This window comes from Carcharhinus amblyrhynchos, chromosome 10 (genome assembly GCF_965287045.1).
Source record: "Carcharhinus amblyrhynchos chromosome 10, sCarAmb.v2.hapA, whole genome shotgun sequence".
Classification (NCBI taxonomy): domain Eukaryota; kingdom Metazoa; phylum Chordata; class Chondrichthyes; order Carcharhiniformes; family Carcharhinidae; genus Carcharhinus; species Carcharhinus amblyrhynchos.
Genome location: NC_137333.1, coordinates 74,669,156 through 74,687,244, shown reverse-complemented (window position 1 = coordinate 74,687,244; position 18,089 = coordinate 74,669,156). Strand labels below are relative to the sequence as shown.

Here is an 18,089-nt window from a genome sequence, read left to right as displayed (position 1 = left end):
CCCTTCCTCTGTTTATTGCCCCTTTTCTCCTCTAACTGTCTCTCTCCCTTCCTCTCTCCTTTCATCCTCTTTGGGAGGAATGTACCATGATCAGTTGTGATCCTTAACACTGAATGACGAAGTTAAGACTGATCAAGAGAAAAGAGCAAACCTGGAAAGACATAAAAAAGCATAATATTCGTTAATGCATTTATCCTGATATCAATTCTTTACTAGCTGAGAAGCAGGTTGTTGTTTGCATAATACAACTGAACATCAGATGCAATTGTTTGAAATTTGAGCCGGTATAAGATGTGCATCTTCCGTTAAGCCTGAGTAAGGGAAAATTATCTAGCAAGATAGATTGATGATCTGTAATTTCCGTGTACATAGCCAAAAGGGGAGGGGAAATCACTGGTTAATATAATTTTGCCTTTATATAAAAAAAACTGTGAAGATTTGAAGCACGGATCAGTCACTTCACTAATATAAACTCAAAACAGAAAAGAGGCAGAAAACAGCAAGGCAAGAAATTAGCCATAAGCCACACAAGCATTAGGGAGATTATATAAAATTGTGCGTTTCGGAGTATTTAACCTTTTTTTATTACTTTTGTTTTGTTGCTAGTTAATACATGCTGGTACAATGAGAAACCAAGAACAAAATTTAATTTGAGACCCATTTTCAAAGTATAGTATCTGAATTGACTTTCTGCATACAAACATTCCATCTGGTTTCACACCCTGTGGAATTCTCCACTAGCCCTTCAACAGGTGAGAGAATCTGCTTTGAGAGGAAAAGCTTTCCCATCCTTCCCTGTAAACAACAATTTTGTAATCATTTGTAATAGTGTTTTGTGCAGAAATGTTGTAGGATCAGAGCGATCTGGTGAACATTGACCATAAGTTAAGAAAAACAAATAGTCCCATGAAACTGAGATATTCTTCCATTATAGTGGTCAATATTCAATGCTCAACAAACATCAACTGAAATATACTCTGATTGTTTGGAACTTTGTTGTGTGAAAGTTGAATGCAATGTTTTCCTACATTTCAATAGGGACTGTGCTCTATTGGCAGTATTGCACTTCGTGTTATCCTTGGGACACTACAAGAGCAGTATAAATGCAAGCCTGTGACAGGGACCTGGGTTCAATTCGGCCTTGGATGATTGTCTGTGTGGAGTTTGCACATTCTCTCCAGTCTGCGTGGGATTCCTCTGGGTGCTTTGGTTTCCTCCCACGATCCAAATAGTGTAGATTAGGTGGATTGGCCTTGGGAAATGTGTGGGTTTACAGGGATAAGGTGGGCGAGAGAGCTTCGTTGCAATACTCTGTCAGAGAGTCAGTGCAGACTCAATGGGCTGAATGGCCTGTTCTGCACTGTAGGGATTCTATGAATAAGGTCACCTTCCAGGTGACTCCTTGCCAATGTGAAGATCCCAATTTCTTAAGTCTTTCCACGTAACTTTTAAAACTAGGGTATTGATATGTAGCTTTTTTCTATATTGTCTGTAATGTTTGAATATCTGCTTTGCATCTTGGTGTGGTCTGACTAGAGTACTGTACAGTTTCATTTTGCCAGCCTGTAACTGTTTTGACCAAGTGGTTCAATTTATACTGGTTCTGTTCGTTGTTACTTTCTGTTGATTCAACATATTTCGAATTGAATAAAACTCTCTCGTGTCTTTAATTGATTTTAGTAGTTTTAACACCATTCTTAGGTGTATGTTTTCCTTATTACATGGAGTACCTTGCACTTGTCTGTATTCAAGTTCATATGCCATTGATACATGCTTGTATTTATTTCTGAGCTGTTTTCTCAGATTCCAGTGCTGATACAACCATTAGATTTGACCACATTGCATTGGGTTGCTTGATGCTCATTGCTTGCTATCTTATCTTTTAGCCACTTTAAAACATTTCTTAGCCCTCCCTGAAAACCCATACATTTGAATTTGACCAATAGCCTTTCATGTGGGACTTTGCTCAACGCATTTTGATGAAAATATTCAGTTAAAAATGTGCTTACTATTTATTAAACATCAACAAATGTCTTGGTCAAGACGTGGGGGAATTGTTGGTGTTCCTACCCAATCAGAATACAGTAATATAAGCAGTTAGTACTATTGTAGCTATCTTTTTTCCCTAAAAATTTGATGATTGTATATTTTTGTCCAAAAAATACTTTTGTCAAAATTGGTGATATCTGGTCACATCACTATTATTCATGCTGTCAAGTTCCAATAAGGCAATCGCTTCTCTGCATTTTAAAAAATAAATGGAGCAAACAGATTATGAATTCGAATTAAAAAAATTGAAAATGATTTAAGAAATCATTTAATAGAAAATGTTGTTAATGTGAAGTAGGAAATGGTAACTGGAAGTAGGGTGTGTTCTTAATGTAGCATTTACATGACTGTGTATAGTTACTGAATATTATATATCGAAATGTCTGTTTTAATCATCGCTCCAGATTGTATTAATTACAGTTAGTATGTTACAGGTGTTGGATTAACTGCACTGTCATTGTTGATTCACAGAAGACAGGTATTTGAACCTCCCTTAAATTGTGACCATAGCTCCACTGTTACTTTATTTCCTGAACGACTTATTAACCTAGTATCCTTCACGAGTAAACCTGTTAACGGCTTGACTCCTGTTTCTCCTTCTAATATATATAACAAAAGGAACTTCATGAATCATGATCAGAAATTTAACTTGACTGCCTGAATATGATAGAAGTTTGTCGGTCAAATGTGTACTTTCACCTTTCATTTCATTATTAAATGAGACTAATGCATGGTTAAAGTGAATTAAAAGATAGCGGAGGAATTTTCCAACTGTTTATGCCAGCAGGAGTCTCTGGTCTTGCTGCAGTGAACAAAGATTTGGCTGAGCACCAAATTCTCCGTCCTTGCTGGTAGGGGTGTGAACGGCTGGAAATTCCCCCTAACATTTCTAACTGGAAATTAATTTTGGGTAAATCTGTCATCGAGGAATTAGAAATATATTTTCTCCTGAATAATGATTTAAATGTAAAAATGGAGGTGAATATACTGATGTGCTCTAACATAATTAACTTTCTGATTAAAAGTTAAACGTAATTTTATTTACTATTGTCACATGTGTTAGTATACAGGAAAATGTATTGTTTCTTTTGCGCAATATAGACAAAGCAAACTCTTCATAGAGAAGTTCATAGTGTAGATGAACAGAGGGATCTAGGTGTATGTGTACATCGATCCCTGAAAGTTGGGAATCAAGTAGATAGGGTTGTTAGGAAGGCATACGGTGTCTTGGCGTCTATTGGTAGGGGGATTGAATTTAGGAGCCGCAGCCTCACGTTGCAACTGTACAAAACTCTGGTGCGGCCGCACTTGGAGTATTGTGTGCAGTTCTGGTCCCCACATTATAGGAAGGATGTGGAGGCTTTGGAGAGGGTGCAGAGGAGGTTTACCAGGATGTTGCCTGGTATGGAGGGGAGGTCCTATGAGGAGAGACTGAGGGATTTGAGGTTGTTTTCGTTAGAAAGAAGGCGGCTACGAGGGGACCTTATTGAAACATATAAGACAATTAGAGGTTTAGATAGGGTGGACAGTGATAGCCTTTTTCCTCGGATGGAGAAAGCTAGCACGAGGGGGCATAGCTTTAAATTAAGGGGTGGTAGTTATAGGACGGATGTCAGAGGTAGGTTCTTTACCCAGAGGGTGGTGAGGGATTGGAATGCCCTGCCTGCTGCAGTTGTAAATGCACCTAGTTTGGGGGCGTTTAAGAGATCCGTGGATAGGTTTATGGATGGTAAGGGTTTGGTTTAGGTTAGAGGGTCATTGTTTTTTAACTGGTCGGCGCAACATCGTGGGCCGAAGGGCCTGTTCTGCGCTGTAATGTTCTATGTTCTAAGGAAAAGAGAGAGTGCAAAATGTAGTGTTACAGTCATAGGTTGTAATGAAAGATCAACTTAATGTGAGGTAGGTCCTTCAGAAGTCTGATGGCAGCAGGGAAGAAGTTGTTCTGGAGTCAGTTGGTACCTGTCCTCAGATGTTTGTATGTTTTTCCTGATGGAAGAAGGTGAAAGAGAGATTGTCTGGGGCACATGCAGTCCTTAACTATGCTGGCAGCTTTTCCAGGGCAATGGTGTAGACTGTGTCAGTGGATGGGAGGCTGGTTTGAGTAATGGTCCCGGCTTCGTTCACAACTCTTTATAGCTTCTTGTGGTCTTGGACAGAGCAGGAGCCATACCGAACGGTGGTACAACCAAAAAGAATGCTTTCTATGGTGCACTTGTAAAGGTTGGTGAGATTCGCAGCGGGAATGCCATATTTCCTTAGTCTGCTGAGAAAGTAGAGGCTTTGTGGGCTTTCTTAACTATAGTAAAAAGCATGGGGTGACCAGGACTGGTTGTTGGTGATCTGGACATCGAAAAATATGAAGCTCTCGACCATTTCTACTTCGTCCCCAGGGACAGGGGCATGTCATGCAGTACAAGGAGGCCAGTTGGACCATGAAGGGTCTGCACTGACAACAAACCCACCCAGGCCCTATCCCTATAATCCCATGTAATTCCCCCTGACACTCAGGGGCAATCCCACTCAGACCTGTTCCCTGTAATCCCCGTTAATCTCCCTAACCTATACATCTTGGGACACTAAGGGGTAATTTAGCATGGCCAATCCTCCTAACATGCGCATCTTGGAAGTGTGGGAAGAAACTAAAGAACCCAGCTCAAATCCATGCAGACACAGGGAAACTCCACACAGACAGTCCTCCACTATGTTTCCTGAAGTCAATGATTATCTCCTTCATTTTGTTGACATTGAGGTAGAGATTATTGTTGTCACACTGGTTTATCAGATTCTCTCTCTTTCCTGTATTCCGTCTTGTCATTGTTCGAGATTCGACCCACTCTGGTGGTGTCATCAGCAAACTTGAAAATTGAGTTGAAGGGGAATTTGGCCACATAGTCATAGGTGTCTAAGGATTATAGTAAGGACCTGAGGATGTAGCCTTATGGGCCACCGGTGTTGAGGATGATTGTGGAGGTGGTGTTGCCTACTCTTGCTGATAGCGATCTGTGGGTTAGGAAGTCTAGGATCCAGTCGCAGAGGGAGGAGCTGAATCCCAGGTCATGGAGTTTGGAGATGAGTTTCATAGGAATAATTGTGTTGAAGACTGAGCTGTAGTTGATAAATAAGAGCCCGACATAGATGTCTTTGATATCTAGGTGTTCCATCTCCCAAGCAGGGCCAGGGAGATGGCATCTGCTGTAGACTTGTTGCAGCAGTAGGTGAACTATAGTAGATCCAGGCAACCTGGGAGGCCAGAATTGATTAATGCCATGACTAACCTTTCAAAGCACTTCATAATGATGAATGTCAGAGCCACCGGACGATGGTCATTAGGCACACTGCTTGATTTTCTTTGGTACTGGGATGATGGTCATCTTCTTGAAGCAGATAGGGACCAGATTGTTGGAAAGAGAAGTTGAAAATGTCTGCAAATACCCCTGCCAGCTGGTCCACACAGGATCTGAGTGCTCGTCCAGGTATCCCATCCAGACCTGTCGCTTTCCATGGGTTGACCTTCATGAAGGCTACTCTGATATCTGCAATGGTGACGTTGGATACAGGTTCATCCAAAGCTTCCAGGGTAGAGGGCGTGCTCTTGCTCAAAACAGGCATGGAATGCATTGAGCTCATCAGAAAGGGGTGTGTTGGTGCTGGCAATTTTACATGCCTTCATCTTGTAGTCTGTTATGCCTTACAGTCCTTACCAGAATCAGCATGGGTCCCTGTGGCTAGCCTGGGACTTTAGCTTGGTCTGGTATCGTCTTTTGGCATCTTTAATGGATCTCCTTAGATCATATCTGACTTTCTTGTATAGCTCAGGGTAACCTGATTTGAACTCCTCAGACCTAGACTTCAGCAAGCAGTGGATATTCCTGTTCATCCATGGTTTCTGGTTGGCAACCACATGGATTTGCTTCTTCGGCACACACTTGCTAACGAAGTCTGTTACTGCAGTGGCATGCTCGTTCAGGCTGGTCACAAAATTTTTAAATACTGACCAGTCTCCTGACTCTAAGACTAACATATGGGGGAATGGTAAAAGGGTCCAAAATAAGAGCTTAGTGAGTTCTGTAGTTGCATATCACTATTAGTATTGAGTTTATTTTATACCTGTATAGTTCTAACTGAAAATTGGTGTTCAGTGGAACACTTGTCACTGCAATATGTCATGTTGAAAGCTAGATTTGTAAACCAATAAATATCTTCAAATCAGATGTACAAACACAGTGACTGTTTCTTGACATATGTTTTGTCTCAAGTAAATTGGACTACCTGGTGTATGGTTTCTTTCCTGTGATTATATAATCAGAAAACATTAGGATCTGATGAAGACTTAATCCAAAGTTTGAAATGTTATTCCAAAACATCTCTTGTGCCATAGATCAATTTCTCTGAGCAAAATAATGGGAACTTCCTGGTGCCATCTGTGCAATAAGTTGCATTGTTCTGCTGCCATATGGTGTCCCCTGCTGTTTGCAAATAGGTGGCTCTTGCAACGTATTTTGTGCCTTGTATGGTTCGTTTCCTCTTTCAGGATCAATGTTGGTAATAATGAGTGCAGCTGTGTGTGTAATTGAAATGTGGTTGAAAGATTCAATTGAGCTGTTGTCCCACTAGAACAGGGTAATACTTATCTCAATTGAAACCGTAAAATAAATTTTAAATTCTCACTAACAGCAATGGTACACTGGTCAGACTATTTATTTTGATAATATTGCTTGACCTGAACACCAGGAAGAAGGTCCCTGTTCTCTGCACAGTGCTTTGCATTATTTTCATTCAACTGAAAGAGCAGAAAGTGGACGAGATGAAATGCCTCTGAATGGGCATTGGCCAAAAATCAGGATTCCCGACAGACTTCAAGGCAAATGGGATTCATCTGCCCTGCCCTGCTGGCCCCAATCAGGTTCCCATCTAAAATGGGTGGTAATCCATTAATATGTGAACACACTAATTGTAGTACAATTTAGCAGGTTTGATGGGCAATTCACTAATCCCCTCCATTCACAAGATCCCCTCAGCGGGAACTGCACTGGATGAGCTTTGTTGCTGATAATCACAGTGTGGACTGGGTCTATGGGAGCACTGCCAACTCCTTAGGACAGAGGCGCAACTTTACTCCACCCTAAAATAACAGCTCAATACATGCATGCTTGCTTGCTCTCTCTCTCACACACCCATTCACTCCTAGACACACTCTCACATTCACACACACTCGCATATGCTCTGTCTGGTGCCATGCGCCCCACTCGATGGTGCGTGCGCCCCCCCCCCCCCCCCCCCCCAACCTCTATCGTGCGGCCAGTCCTCCGCTCCATTGCGCCATTCGAGTTTGAGTTCCAGCATCTGCAGTTTTGTGATATTATAATGGGTTTATGATGGGCCTGCTATTTTTCTGTAATTCCATCTATCAAGTTCCTGTTTCATGGAATCAACTGCAGGACAATCATGCCCAGTTGCTATTTGGATTGGTGACATACAAGTTGTTTTTAAAATTAATAACTTCTGAAAATCAAGAAAATATTCCATTTGTTTCATTGAGGAATTGGTCAACTGTTTTTACTAATTACTCGAGATATGGACTTTGCAGCCAAGGGCAGTATTAATGACCCATCCCTAATTGCTCTTGAGCTGCTGCAGGAGTTACAGGATTCTGACCCAATTGACCATGAAAGAACAGCAATATATTTTCATGTCAGGGTGGTGAGTGGCTTGGAGGGGAACTTCTAGTTGGTGGTGTTCCCATATGTCAGCTGCCCTCTCCTTCTGGATGGTAGTGGCCTTGTGTTTGACGATATTACCTATGGAGCCTTGGTGAATTCCCTGCAATGCATCTTGTAGCTAGTACATGCTGTTGCCTCTAAATGTTGGTGGCGGCGGGAGTGAATGTTTGCTGATAGAGTGTCAAGCAATGCTTTGTCTTGGATGGTGTTGAACATTTCGAGTACTGTTGGTGTTGCAGTCATTCAGGCGAGTGGAGCACATTCCATTAAACTCCTGACTTGCACCTTGTAGGTGGTGGACAGGCTTTTGGGAATCAGGCGGAGAATTGCTCACCACAAGATTCCAAGCCTCTTGACCCGCTTTTGTAGCCGGAGTATTTATGTAGCTGGTTCAATTTCTGATCAGTGGTAACTCTAGGGCATTGATGCTTATTTGTGCATGCTATTGTGATTGGGAGCGTACTGCTTGGCGAAGTAGTGAAAACAGATGCAGGGAAAATCAATAGATACTTGAAGAAAAGAGATTTGCCAGACAGTAGGATTCATCAAAGAAATACATAAGCTACAATGAGTGAAATGGCCTCTTTTTGCATGGTTTTGCATTCCATACTATTCACCACATAGCCACTTTCCTCTGACACTCTGATGTTACTATCACTACATGCCTCTTGAATGCCGCTATTCCTATCTCGGAGTCCACTGCCAATTCCTTTCTCATTGGTCATAACCTTTTCTATATATTCTTTAACTTCCTGAGGTAGTCATAACTCTTGTACAAAAATGTAACTAATTATCAGCACCTGAGTTATCTATCAAAACAACAGATCTGCTGGATGATTTAGTTTCTAGTTCTGTTTCTGTTCATATGGTTTTATCTTGGAATTCTATCACAGGGAATAAACTGTTTTATTTGTCCTTTATCTGAGTATGTTGATCCTGCACCTTACTTTGGAAGACAATCAACTGATGACATCAATCTCTATTTTGGAAGATTTAACATTTGCTCGCGCAAATACCAATAAACATGATCTTTTAGGAAAGCAATTACATTGGTGGTCAGAAACTGTTGGATTTGGTCATTCTGGTTTGGGATTAGCTGCAGGTTCTTTGGCAAAAATTGAAATCATGTTTGAGTAACATTCATCAAACATTCCAAAATACTGTTGATTTAATAGCATTCAAGACTTGAATCGGCATTGGAACATAGGGACAGGCATAAGCTTCTCGAACCCTTTCACATGTTCCACCATTCAGTTAGATTCTGGTTGATATTTACCTCAACTCCACATACCCATCTTTGCTCTGTACCTCTCAATAGTTTTATCAATCTGAAATCTGTGTTTCAGATTTGAATTTTTCAACTGACTTAGCCTTGACAGATGTAGATTAAATAGAGCTTTGTATTACTGCAGCATAACTTCCAAACCTCTGCATTCCAGTTCCCTTGAGATAGAGACCAACACTTCTTTGAATCTCTTCACTATCTTTAAGTGATTCCTATATATGGGCCACTAAATATCTCTGCTCCTTCAGAGTTCCTGGTTTCTTCTTGTATAGAAAATGATCTGATCTGTTTTTCTTGGATACAAAGTGAATGACCTCACTGCCCCACAATGAACTCCCATTTTGCCCATTCACATAACCTATCAATGTCCCACAGTAGCTCTCTTCCTCCCATCTATACTACTTACCCTGGCGTCTAACATAGTTTGTCAAAAATATGGATATATGACTCTCTATTCCTTTATCTAAATATAGTGGTAAGCCTGAGATAATAGTCCAGATCCCTGGGAATGCTATAAATTGCATCTCTTGAGTTAGGGTACATTCTCATCATTCCTACTCCATCTTTCACTTTCTAGCAATTCTCTACTTATCAGAATTTGCTTCTGCTCTTTTACAAATGCCATACGACAACCCCTGGCCAATGGAATAGGTAGACTATTTCATAGTCTGAGCTGATGTTATTCAATAGGAATTGATTAACAATCACCTAAGTTGACCCTTTACCCTCAGCTTTCTCAACTTTCTGCTCAGCTGAGATTGAGAAGTTATTGTTTGGAAAGAACAGCTTTAGCAATGGGACAGTGTGTTGATACAGAGCTGGATTTATTGTACCATATTTTGTCATTTGTTCTTCCTGAACTAATCTTGCTTGAGCCATTAGTTTAATCAGATTTTGAATTAATATTTACCATTGCAATGATAAAATTCTTGACTGGTAGGGATTTTAGATGTACTTACTGTCGTAGTTGCTGATCCATTATTTGTTAGACATAATAGGAATGATTATTGAATCAGCCTCATAGCTCAGTATAACAGCTGACAGATGGGCTGATTGGTATAAGCTGCAACAAAGTTACTGCCTGTAGATCCCCAGATACTGGGAGGGGAAATCCTTAATATTACATTAGTTGTCTATTTAAGTATTCTTTATCAGCCTGCATAATTTATTACACTCATAGAGTGAAAAAGTATTTGGTTAGGCATGCTCTTGCGAAGCCACTATTTATCTGGCATTGACACTGGCAGTTTGCGGATGCAGCTTGCACTTCCATCAATGCCAGCCTTCCCATTGGTCTGGCAAAATTATCTCTTTTGCATTCATGGCCCTTTTGTTGCCCTGAAGGTTATTTATTTTGTAAACCTGAAAGACTGCTGATAGCTATGTGTGTGTGCCCCACATCCATTGAACAAAGCGAGCCCGTCAGTCATTGTTTACAGAGCATTGTGCTGCTCTCAGCAGCTTAGTTTATTGCAAGTGTAGCCCTGCTGTTTTATCAAACTTTAAACATCTGCCATTGGCAAAACATAAATTCTGCTCCCCAAGTTACTGAGTGTTTCTTTCTGGTCTGAACACTAGGAACTGGTTGCTCATCTTCGGGCTACGAAAAAGCTGATGATGAGATGTCTGGAACTATATCTCCAGAGGCAGATCAGCCAGGCCGAGTTATTAATATCAACCTGCCTCCGATAACCAAATTCTGTGACAACCATGTCAGGTAAGGAAATCTTGTAAACTTAGAAAATTCTATATGTAAAAATAAGGATGGTCACAGTCATATTTTAAGGAGAGAGCTTCATTTCTTTCTCCACAGAATTGTAGAGTTTGAATTATTTATTGACTTTGTGTGTGCCTGATTCCAATATGCAGTGTTAATTAACAGAAAGAAGTGTCTGTGTGTAGGAAACCTAATTCCACGTTCTTCAAGCTGTATAAAATTAAGCTTGGCATGAAGATTGTTGAGCCAAAAAGTGATTTTAATGACTGAAGGAATGTCAGACGTTGCACTACGTGGAAAGATATAAGCTTGCATATTGCTGATTTCTCCTGCCAATATGTACTATTTAAATAAAATGTATCAGAAGGCCAAAGTTGCAGATTGTCCCCGAACTCTGTGATTATCAGATGTTTTAGATCAATTCTGGTTTGCATTTGGATGTGGTTAGTTCTGCTATTACTTGGAGCACTACTATAGGGAAATAGAATTGTGTTCCTTTTTTGAACTGCGTTATGGGGCTATCTAAGTCTGTAATGTACTGTGAGCATGTTTGGAGGATTCCTTTTTTTTAAACTTAGAAGCATGTTGTTTCAGTTGCTGGATACTAATTTCAGAAGATATTTTTAGAAGTAATTCCTTTGAATAGCCTATAGTTGGGACAGGGAGATGTTTGAATGTATGTTAGTGTTGAAAGAAGGTATTGCACGTGAAAGTCTCAAAATCCACTGTTTTATGTTTACTGTGGAATGTGTTTTATGTTTGGTGAGTTTTTGTTGGAACTGGCAGGGGGAGCAACAGCTTGCTGTGGAAATGGGTATTGGACTGTAGACCTTGAGGTAACGGAAACATTTCAAAAGATAGATGACATATTGTAAGATGAGTGGAAGCCTAAACACAAGGGATTTGGATTGTAATTTCTTGCAGGTCTTTTGAATTCCAAGTTCAGATTCATTTCCTTCAGTGAGAGACAGGCACATTTTGTTTCTGTGAGATGCTAAACAAGTACTCAAACTTCTGATGCCGCACTTAAGTATCTCCAGAGAGCAAATAGAATAACTTAGGTTAATAATTAAAATTATAATGGATTATAAAGGATTCCAAAAGTCATGAAATATAAATTCCCAAGACTAAGTCGTAGATTCCATGCTTTTTCTCAGAGTTAGGTTATGTATTGTACAAGGGAGTGAATATGCTTACAATGTGGCTTTCTGGGAATAATTACAATGCATTTAGTTGATCAAAGGCAAAAAGGGAAATAAAAATTACATTAGTATTCTTGTTACCTCTATCTTCAGCCAATAAAGTACTTTGGAAGCATAGCCAGTGGTGTAATGTAGAAAAACATCGCAGCCAACTTGTGTGTAGCAATGTTCCACTAACCACAGTGTGAAAATAACCCAATATGTTTTACTGGTGATGGTGGAGGAATAAATATTAGCCAGAACCATCCTTCTGTTCTTTAGAGCATGTCAAGGAATCTTTAATGTCCACCTGAGAGAGTAGACATGCCTCATTTTTAACCTCTCCTGAAAGATTGAAATTCTGACAGCGCTGTACTGTATTAAAGTACTAATCTGGATTTTATACTCAATATCAGGACTGAGGCTTGAATCCACAACCTTCTCATTACAAGGCAGGATTGCTGAGACTTAGACACACTGACATCTTTTATAGTTCAGTTTAGGCATTAGAACATATTGGTGCAAAGTATTTGAAACATCTAAACTGTAAAAGAAGGTTACAACCATGACATGGTTTTCTTGGTGAACCTCATTTAGCTTTAGATTTTATTTATTTGTAATTCTTTTTCTTAAAACTCAGTTTCACCACAGCAAAGGTTCCAAATGCCATATTTTTCTCCAAATGTGCTAGCAACATCATTACACAAGAAAATGTTCTGCACTTGTTTAATAAAATTCTTCAATGTGTGAATTATAAGTATTTTTAAATCTGAAGACCAAACTGAACCAGTACTATGTAATAAATTAAGTCCACCAAACCAATAGCAGTGTAAACAATAGAAGAACTGCTTAGAACTGATACATTACCAGAAAAGCATCTGTGACATCTCTACAAAAACCCTGTACTAAGCAGTCTGTTGCGGAATTGGAGATGTTCGTAAAATTAAGTGAAGCTAGCCTGAAGGAGTTTTAATGAGGGAGTGAACTGTGAAGTTGGCTATGTCGTTGATGATATTAGAAAAACTAATGGTTTAGGAAATGGAAGTTTTGATGCAATCACTTCTGATTAAGTTGAAGTTGAGAGATAATGATCACATTATCAGTGCTGGGGTTTATTTCTACAGTAGTTAATGCACAATATGCATAAGTGGATTCTCTGGAATTGCGTGATTTACTCAAACTGATTTTGAAAAGAAAGGAACATTGTTAAATCCTTGATCAGCATTTGCTATTTCCCGTTCAGCACACTTTGATTTGATTTATTATTGTCATATGTATTAGCATACAGTGAAAAGTATTGTTTCTTACGTGCTGTACAGACAAAGCATACCGTTCATAGAGAAGGAAATGAGAGAGTGTAGAATGTAGTGTTACAGACATAGTTAGGGTGTAGAGAAAGATCAACTTAATGCAGGTCCATTCAAAAGTCTAACGGCAGCAGGGAAGAAGCTGTTCTCAGGTTGGTATGTGACTTCAGACTTTTGTATCTTTTTCCTGAAGGAAGGAGGTGGAAGAGAGAATGTCCGGGGTGCGAGGGGTCTTTCATTATGCTGGTTGTTTTGCCGAGACAGCAGGAAGTGTAGACGGAATCAGTGAATGGGAGGCTTGTTTGTATGATGGATTGGGCTACATTCACGACCTTGTGTATCTTCTTGCAGTCTAGGCAGAGCAGGAGCCATACCAAGCTGAGAGACAACCAGAAAGAATGTTTTCTAAGGTGCATCTGTAAAAGTTGGTGAGAATTGTAGCTGACGTGCCAAATTTCCTTAGTCTTCTGAGAAAGTATAGGTGTTGTGCTTTCGTAACCATAGTGTCTGAAATCAAGCCTTAATATTTGATTTATATCTCATTTTTTTCAAAAGAACTGCTGTCACTTTAGAAAGAGTAGAAAATTGACTCAATTTGCTCATTTTGAAAGCATTGGTTACTTTGTATGTTTTGAAGCCGTTTGTTTCGCAACAGTATCGATATTCAGGAAGTCCTGATATATTCTTTAGATAAAGTGGCTTTAATTTTTCAGCACAAGTAGTTTTTATTATGTGTACTTTGGGATTAGCTAAATTTCCAGATATGTTTTGTAACACTATATAAATTCAGTACTGTTTTCCATAATCTGTGTTCTTGTTTCCACAGAAAATACTTTAGAGAATTGGGAAACTATATTGTGCTTGCACCTAGGCCCATGGTGTCACCCTCAATAAGCAAGTTTTATTCTGCCAGCTGCAACTCGAAAGCAAATCTTGCTGAGATTCACTAGTAGGAATGGCTACATAGAGTCACGTATGGTTGACTTTCCCAGCCTCATTGAAAACCAGCAAATCTATTGGTATCACTGGCAGTAACCTTGAAGCAATATAAAAGCAGTTAAATGTCACTGCCAAACAGGGTGGTTGAGCTCACAAGTTGCTACTGCCATTCCACTTATGTTGTTAAGGGATAAGTTGCCTGGGTGCTGCTGACAGTTCAAGTGGGGCATAGAGGTGGGGGTGCACAGGTTACAAAATGTAAGTGGTGGTGAAGCTTCAAAAATGATGATTAGCAGCACAGTGTTGAGGTATTTTTCTTTTGAGAACAATTCTGTGATGGAGACAAAAATAAATACAAGTTCTACTAAAAATGTTTTTAGCTTGAACAACAAACATTGGCCAGAAGCAGTTTTAAACGTATTCAGGCAAGACTTTTCCCACCCGCTCCCCATTTTTGATTCCCCAAAACACCAAAAATCTGTCTATCTCAACCTTGTATATATTAAGCATTGGAGTATGAAGAACCCTCTGGGTTGAAGAATTCTGCATATTCACAACCCTTGAGTGGAAAAGTTTTTTTTTTGTATCCAGTTCAATCCAGTCAAAATCTCAAGTGAGACATCCTGATCCAAGCTGGCAAGACGGGCTCACCACTTCCTATCTTGGGTTTGATCTACATGACCCAAGTTGATTGGGGCAGGCATTGCACCTTCTCCAAGATATCATTTGAATCTTAGCCAAAAAGCATTGATGCCACTTCAAAAAATGGCTTCAAATGAAGCCTCAGTGTAACCTCATGACTTCAGCCAAGTGATCTTAGCCAAATTAGGGCCTAAGATGTTTCAGTGAGACCACCCCTCATTCTTATAGTTCCCAGAGAATTTGGTCCAATTGACTCAGCCTGTCATCCCATGAATCAACCTGGTGAATCTTGGCTGTACTGCCTCCAAGGCATACATATCCTTCCTTAAACGTGAAGATCAAGGCAACGCCTTATTCCAGATGTGGTCTCACCAAAGGCCGATACAGTTCTAGCAAGATTTCTTAATTCTTGTGCTCCCATCCCCTTGCAATAAAGGGCAACGTGAAATTTGCCTTCCAACTGGTTGCACTGGATGCTACTTTTTGTGTTCCTTGTACAAGTACACCCAAGTTCTTCTGAACAACATTTGGAATTAAATTATATACCTTTTGCTATTGTCAAACTTGTGTTGAGTTCAGCAACTTAAGATCATCATCTCTGGCTCCATTTTGTTTCTGTTCGTTTGCTGGTTTGTATCTTTATTCCTTTACATTGCATTCAGATAGCTGCTATACAGCCATTCATAATTGATCTTGAACACATCTTTTGTTTCTTTGTCACTCTTTTTGGCTTTGGTACAAATAAACCTTTTTCTCATTTAATCTCACCTACTCTCCACCCTATCTCAGGCCTTTTATTTATCTACACTCTTCCATTGCTGAAAACCTGGCTGCGATTCTCCCACGCGACCTGCAACTTTTCTGGTGGGTCACAATGGGATTTGCACGTTGCCGGCCTTGTACTGGGATTTACGTATGCATCGTGAACACATGCGCATCTCCCAGAGCCAGTGAACAGTCGGAAGTCAGACCACGCGAGAAACTGGTGGGAAGGCAGTAAATTATTTAAGTCTTTTTTAAATGTATTTTAATTATGTTTAACAAGTCATTATCAGGAACTTTGAGGTCCCAATTGAATCTCCCACCCCGTCAGGAGCGTTTCATTCTGGTAGGGTTGAGACCAGCTCCCCATGTTCAGGGAATTAATGGGAGACCCTGCCAGAATGAAGGGGGGGGCAATCGGGAACACCATCCCCCCCCCCCCCCCCCCAAGGGGGTCAGGCAGCAAGGTGTGGTGCCCCCGGGCATGGGCATCCTGGCATTACCAGCCTGTGCCCCCTGGCATTGTCCAAGGGGCAAAGTCCCCCTGCCCAGGGGTCACCTTGGAACTGCCCATGGAGCAGTACCAAGGGTGTGTGGCCTATTGTCAGCAGGGCCTAGGGGTAATCAGTTGAGGTCTCGCTGCCGCTCTGCAGACAGAATCAGTTTGGGATATAGGGAGAACAGCGATTAGTTGGGGGGTATATGGTCTGCCTGGGTGAGGGGTGTAGAGGGATTGCCACTGCTGGGGGCAGCGGGGGGAGCAGCAGGGGGGTGGGCTAAGTATCAGGGTATTCCAGGGAGGGGTTCAGGGCTGGCCCGGGAATTATTGTGGGAGTCGTGATCAGGCTGTGGGGGGTGCTGGAGGGGACAGCACTGTGGGGGTCCCGGGCTGGCCAGCGAATGGGAAGTCAGACAGATCAGGAGCACTGCGCATACGCAGAGTTCCAGAACTGTCAGACTCCTGCATGAATAGCATTCCCCCCCGCCCTCTCAGATTTGGGGCGAGAAGCTGAACTGACAAAACAGTTAGGATTTAGAACAGTTTTCCCACCAATTCACGACTTCTGGGAGAATCATGGCTCCTGTTACATTTCTGATTTTCCTTAACTCTGATGAGAGGTCATCGTGGCCTGGAATGATAATTCTGATTATATTTACATATGCTGCCTGACCTGCGTATTTTGAAAACTTTCTGTTTTTATTTGAGATTTCCAGTATTTACAATATTTTGCTTTTGTAGTTAAGAACAGGACCAGGCCAAGGTAGTGGTTGAGTTTCTCTGTCTCTTTCAACATTATCCCCCGTTCCCCCTACAAGTTTGTGTTGCTGTTTGTCATTTTTTTTTATCCTCCTCAGTTTGTATTGTTCTCTTTCTTTCTTCTAGCTTGTCTATGTCTCTGTCCCTCCCTTCCAGTTGTGTTTACTTGCCTCCCTCTCCTCCTAGTTTGTACTATTCTTTTTCTCCCCAATTTCTCTCATAGGTCTCATGGAGTTTCTTGGTGTCTGTTATTGGCACACATGCAAACCTGATTCAAACATGTGAGTTTCAGAAAGATAGGTATGAATTTGGAAATAACAACATGGTCAAAATCTTTGGAGAGGAAACACAAGATTAATTGATGCTTTTGCCACCATTTTTCTAACATTGACAATATACTCTTATAGTTGAAATAGTTTCTTGCAATGTAATTGCAATTGTAATATTGCAATTAATTGTAATATTAAGAGCAATGAAAGATAATAGTCCAATCCTCTGACATGTCTCAAGGCCTATCCTTCTGGTGGGCATTCTATATGTGAGACACATCTAACAAAACTCTTGTTTAGAATGATTGCCGTTTGGAATCGAAAAGAAATCTGAAGATGGACCTTGCATCTGTTAGCATTATAATTTTGATGAAAGAATCAATTCATTCTTTCTTAATTCATAGTTTCAGGGCTACTCATAGCCACTTCAATTATCATATTATCAATTATAACATGCAATCTCAACAAACCCGCATTTTGGACTGACCTTATTCAATGAATGAGGGTTATGGGGAGAGGGCGGGAATGTGGAACTGAGCCACGACAAATCAGCCATGACCTTATTGAATGGCGGGGCAGGCTCGAAGGGCTAGATGGCCTACTCCTGCTCCTATTTCTTATGTTCTTATGTTCTAATGATAAATTTCATATGAGCTTCTGGCCATGAATGTTTAAAGCCAATTTACTGAAAGGCATAAAGGATTTGGCTTTTAATGCAAGTGTTAACCTAATTAACTTAGTGTGAGTAAAAAAAACACATTGAAATAATGACAACAACTAACTGCTTTTTTACCCTAAGAAAGGAAAATACTAAATTCCCTCTAAAGTTTGGTTTGCTCATTAATTGTTTCCCAATTTTCTTGCCTTTTCGCTAAATGCCTACACCCTTTTCTATTTTGCTGATTTCTCACTCATGCTGGTGTGCAGGGGAAGCTTACAATGGCAAAGAAAACTAAAATT

At 40.4% G+C, this 18,089-nt stretch overlaps 1 protein-coding gene across 3 annotated transcripts in view; it reads left to right on the top strand.

Annotated features, from left to right (window-relative positions):
- Positions 1 to 18,089, top strand: part of atp8a2 (ATPase phospholipid transporting 8A2) — a 443,947-nt gene that overhangs the window by 45,821 nt on the left and 380,037 nt on the right. For all 3 annotated transcript variants that reach the window (XM_080197362.1, XM_080197361.1, XM_080197363.1), the window contains exon 2: positions 10,633 to 10,771. In XM_080197362.1, coding sequence (XP_080053488.1) covers positions 10,633 to 10,771 — 139 coding nt within the window. The remainder of the gene's footprint in view (positions 1 to 10,632; positions 10,772 to 18,089) is intronic.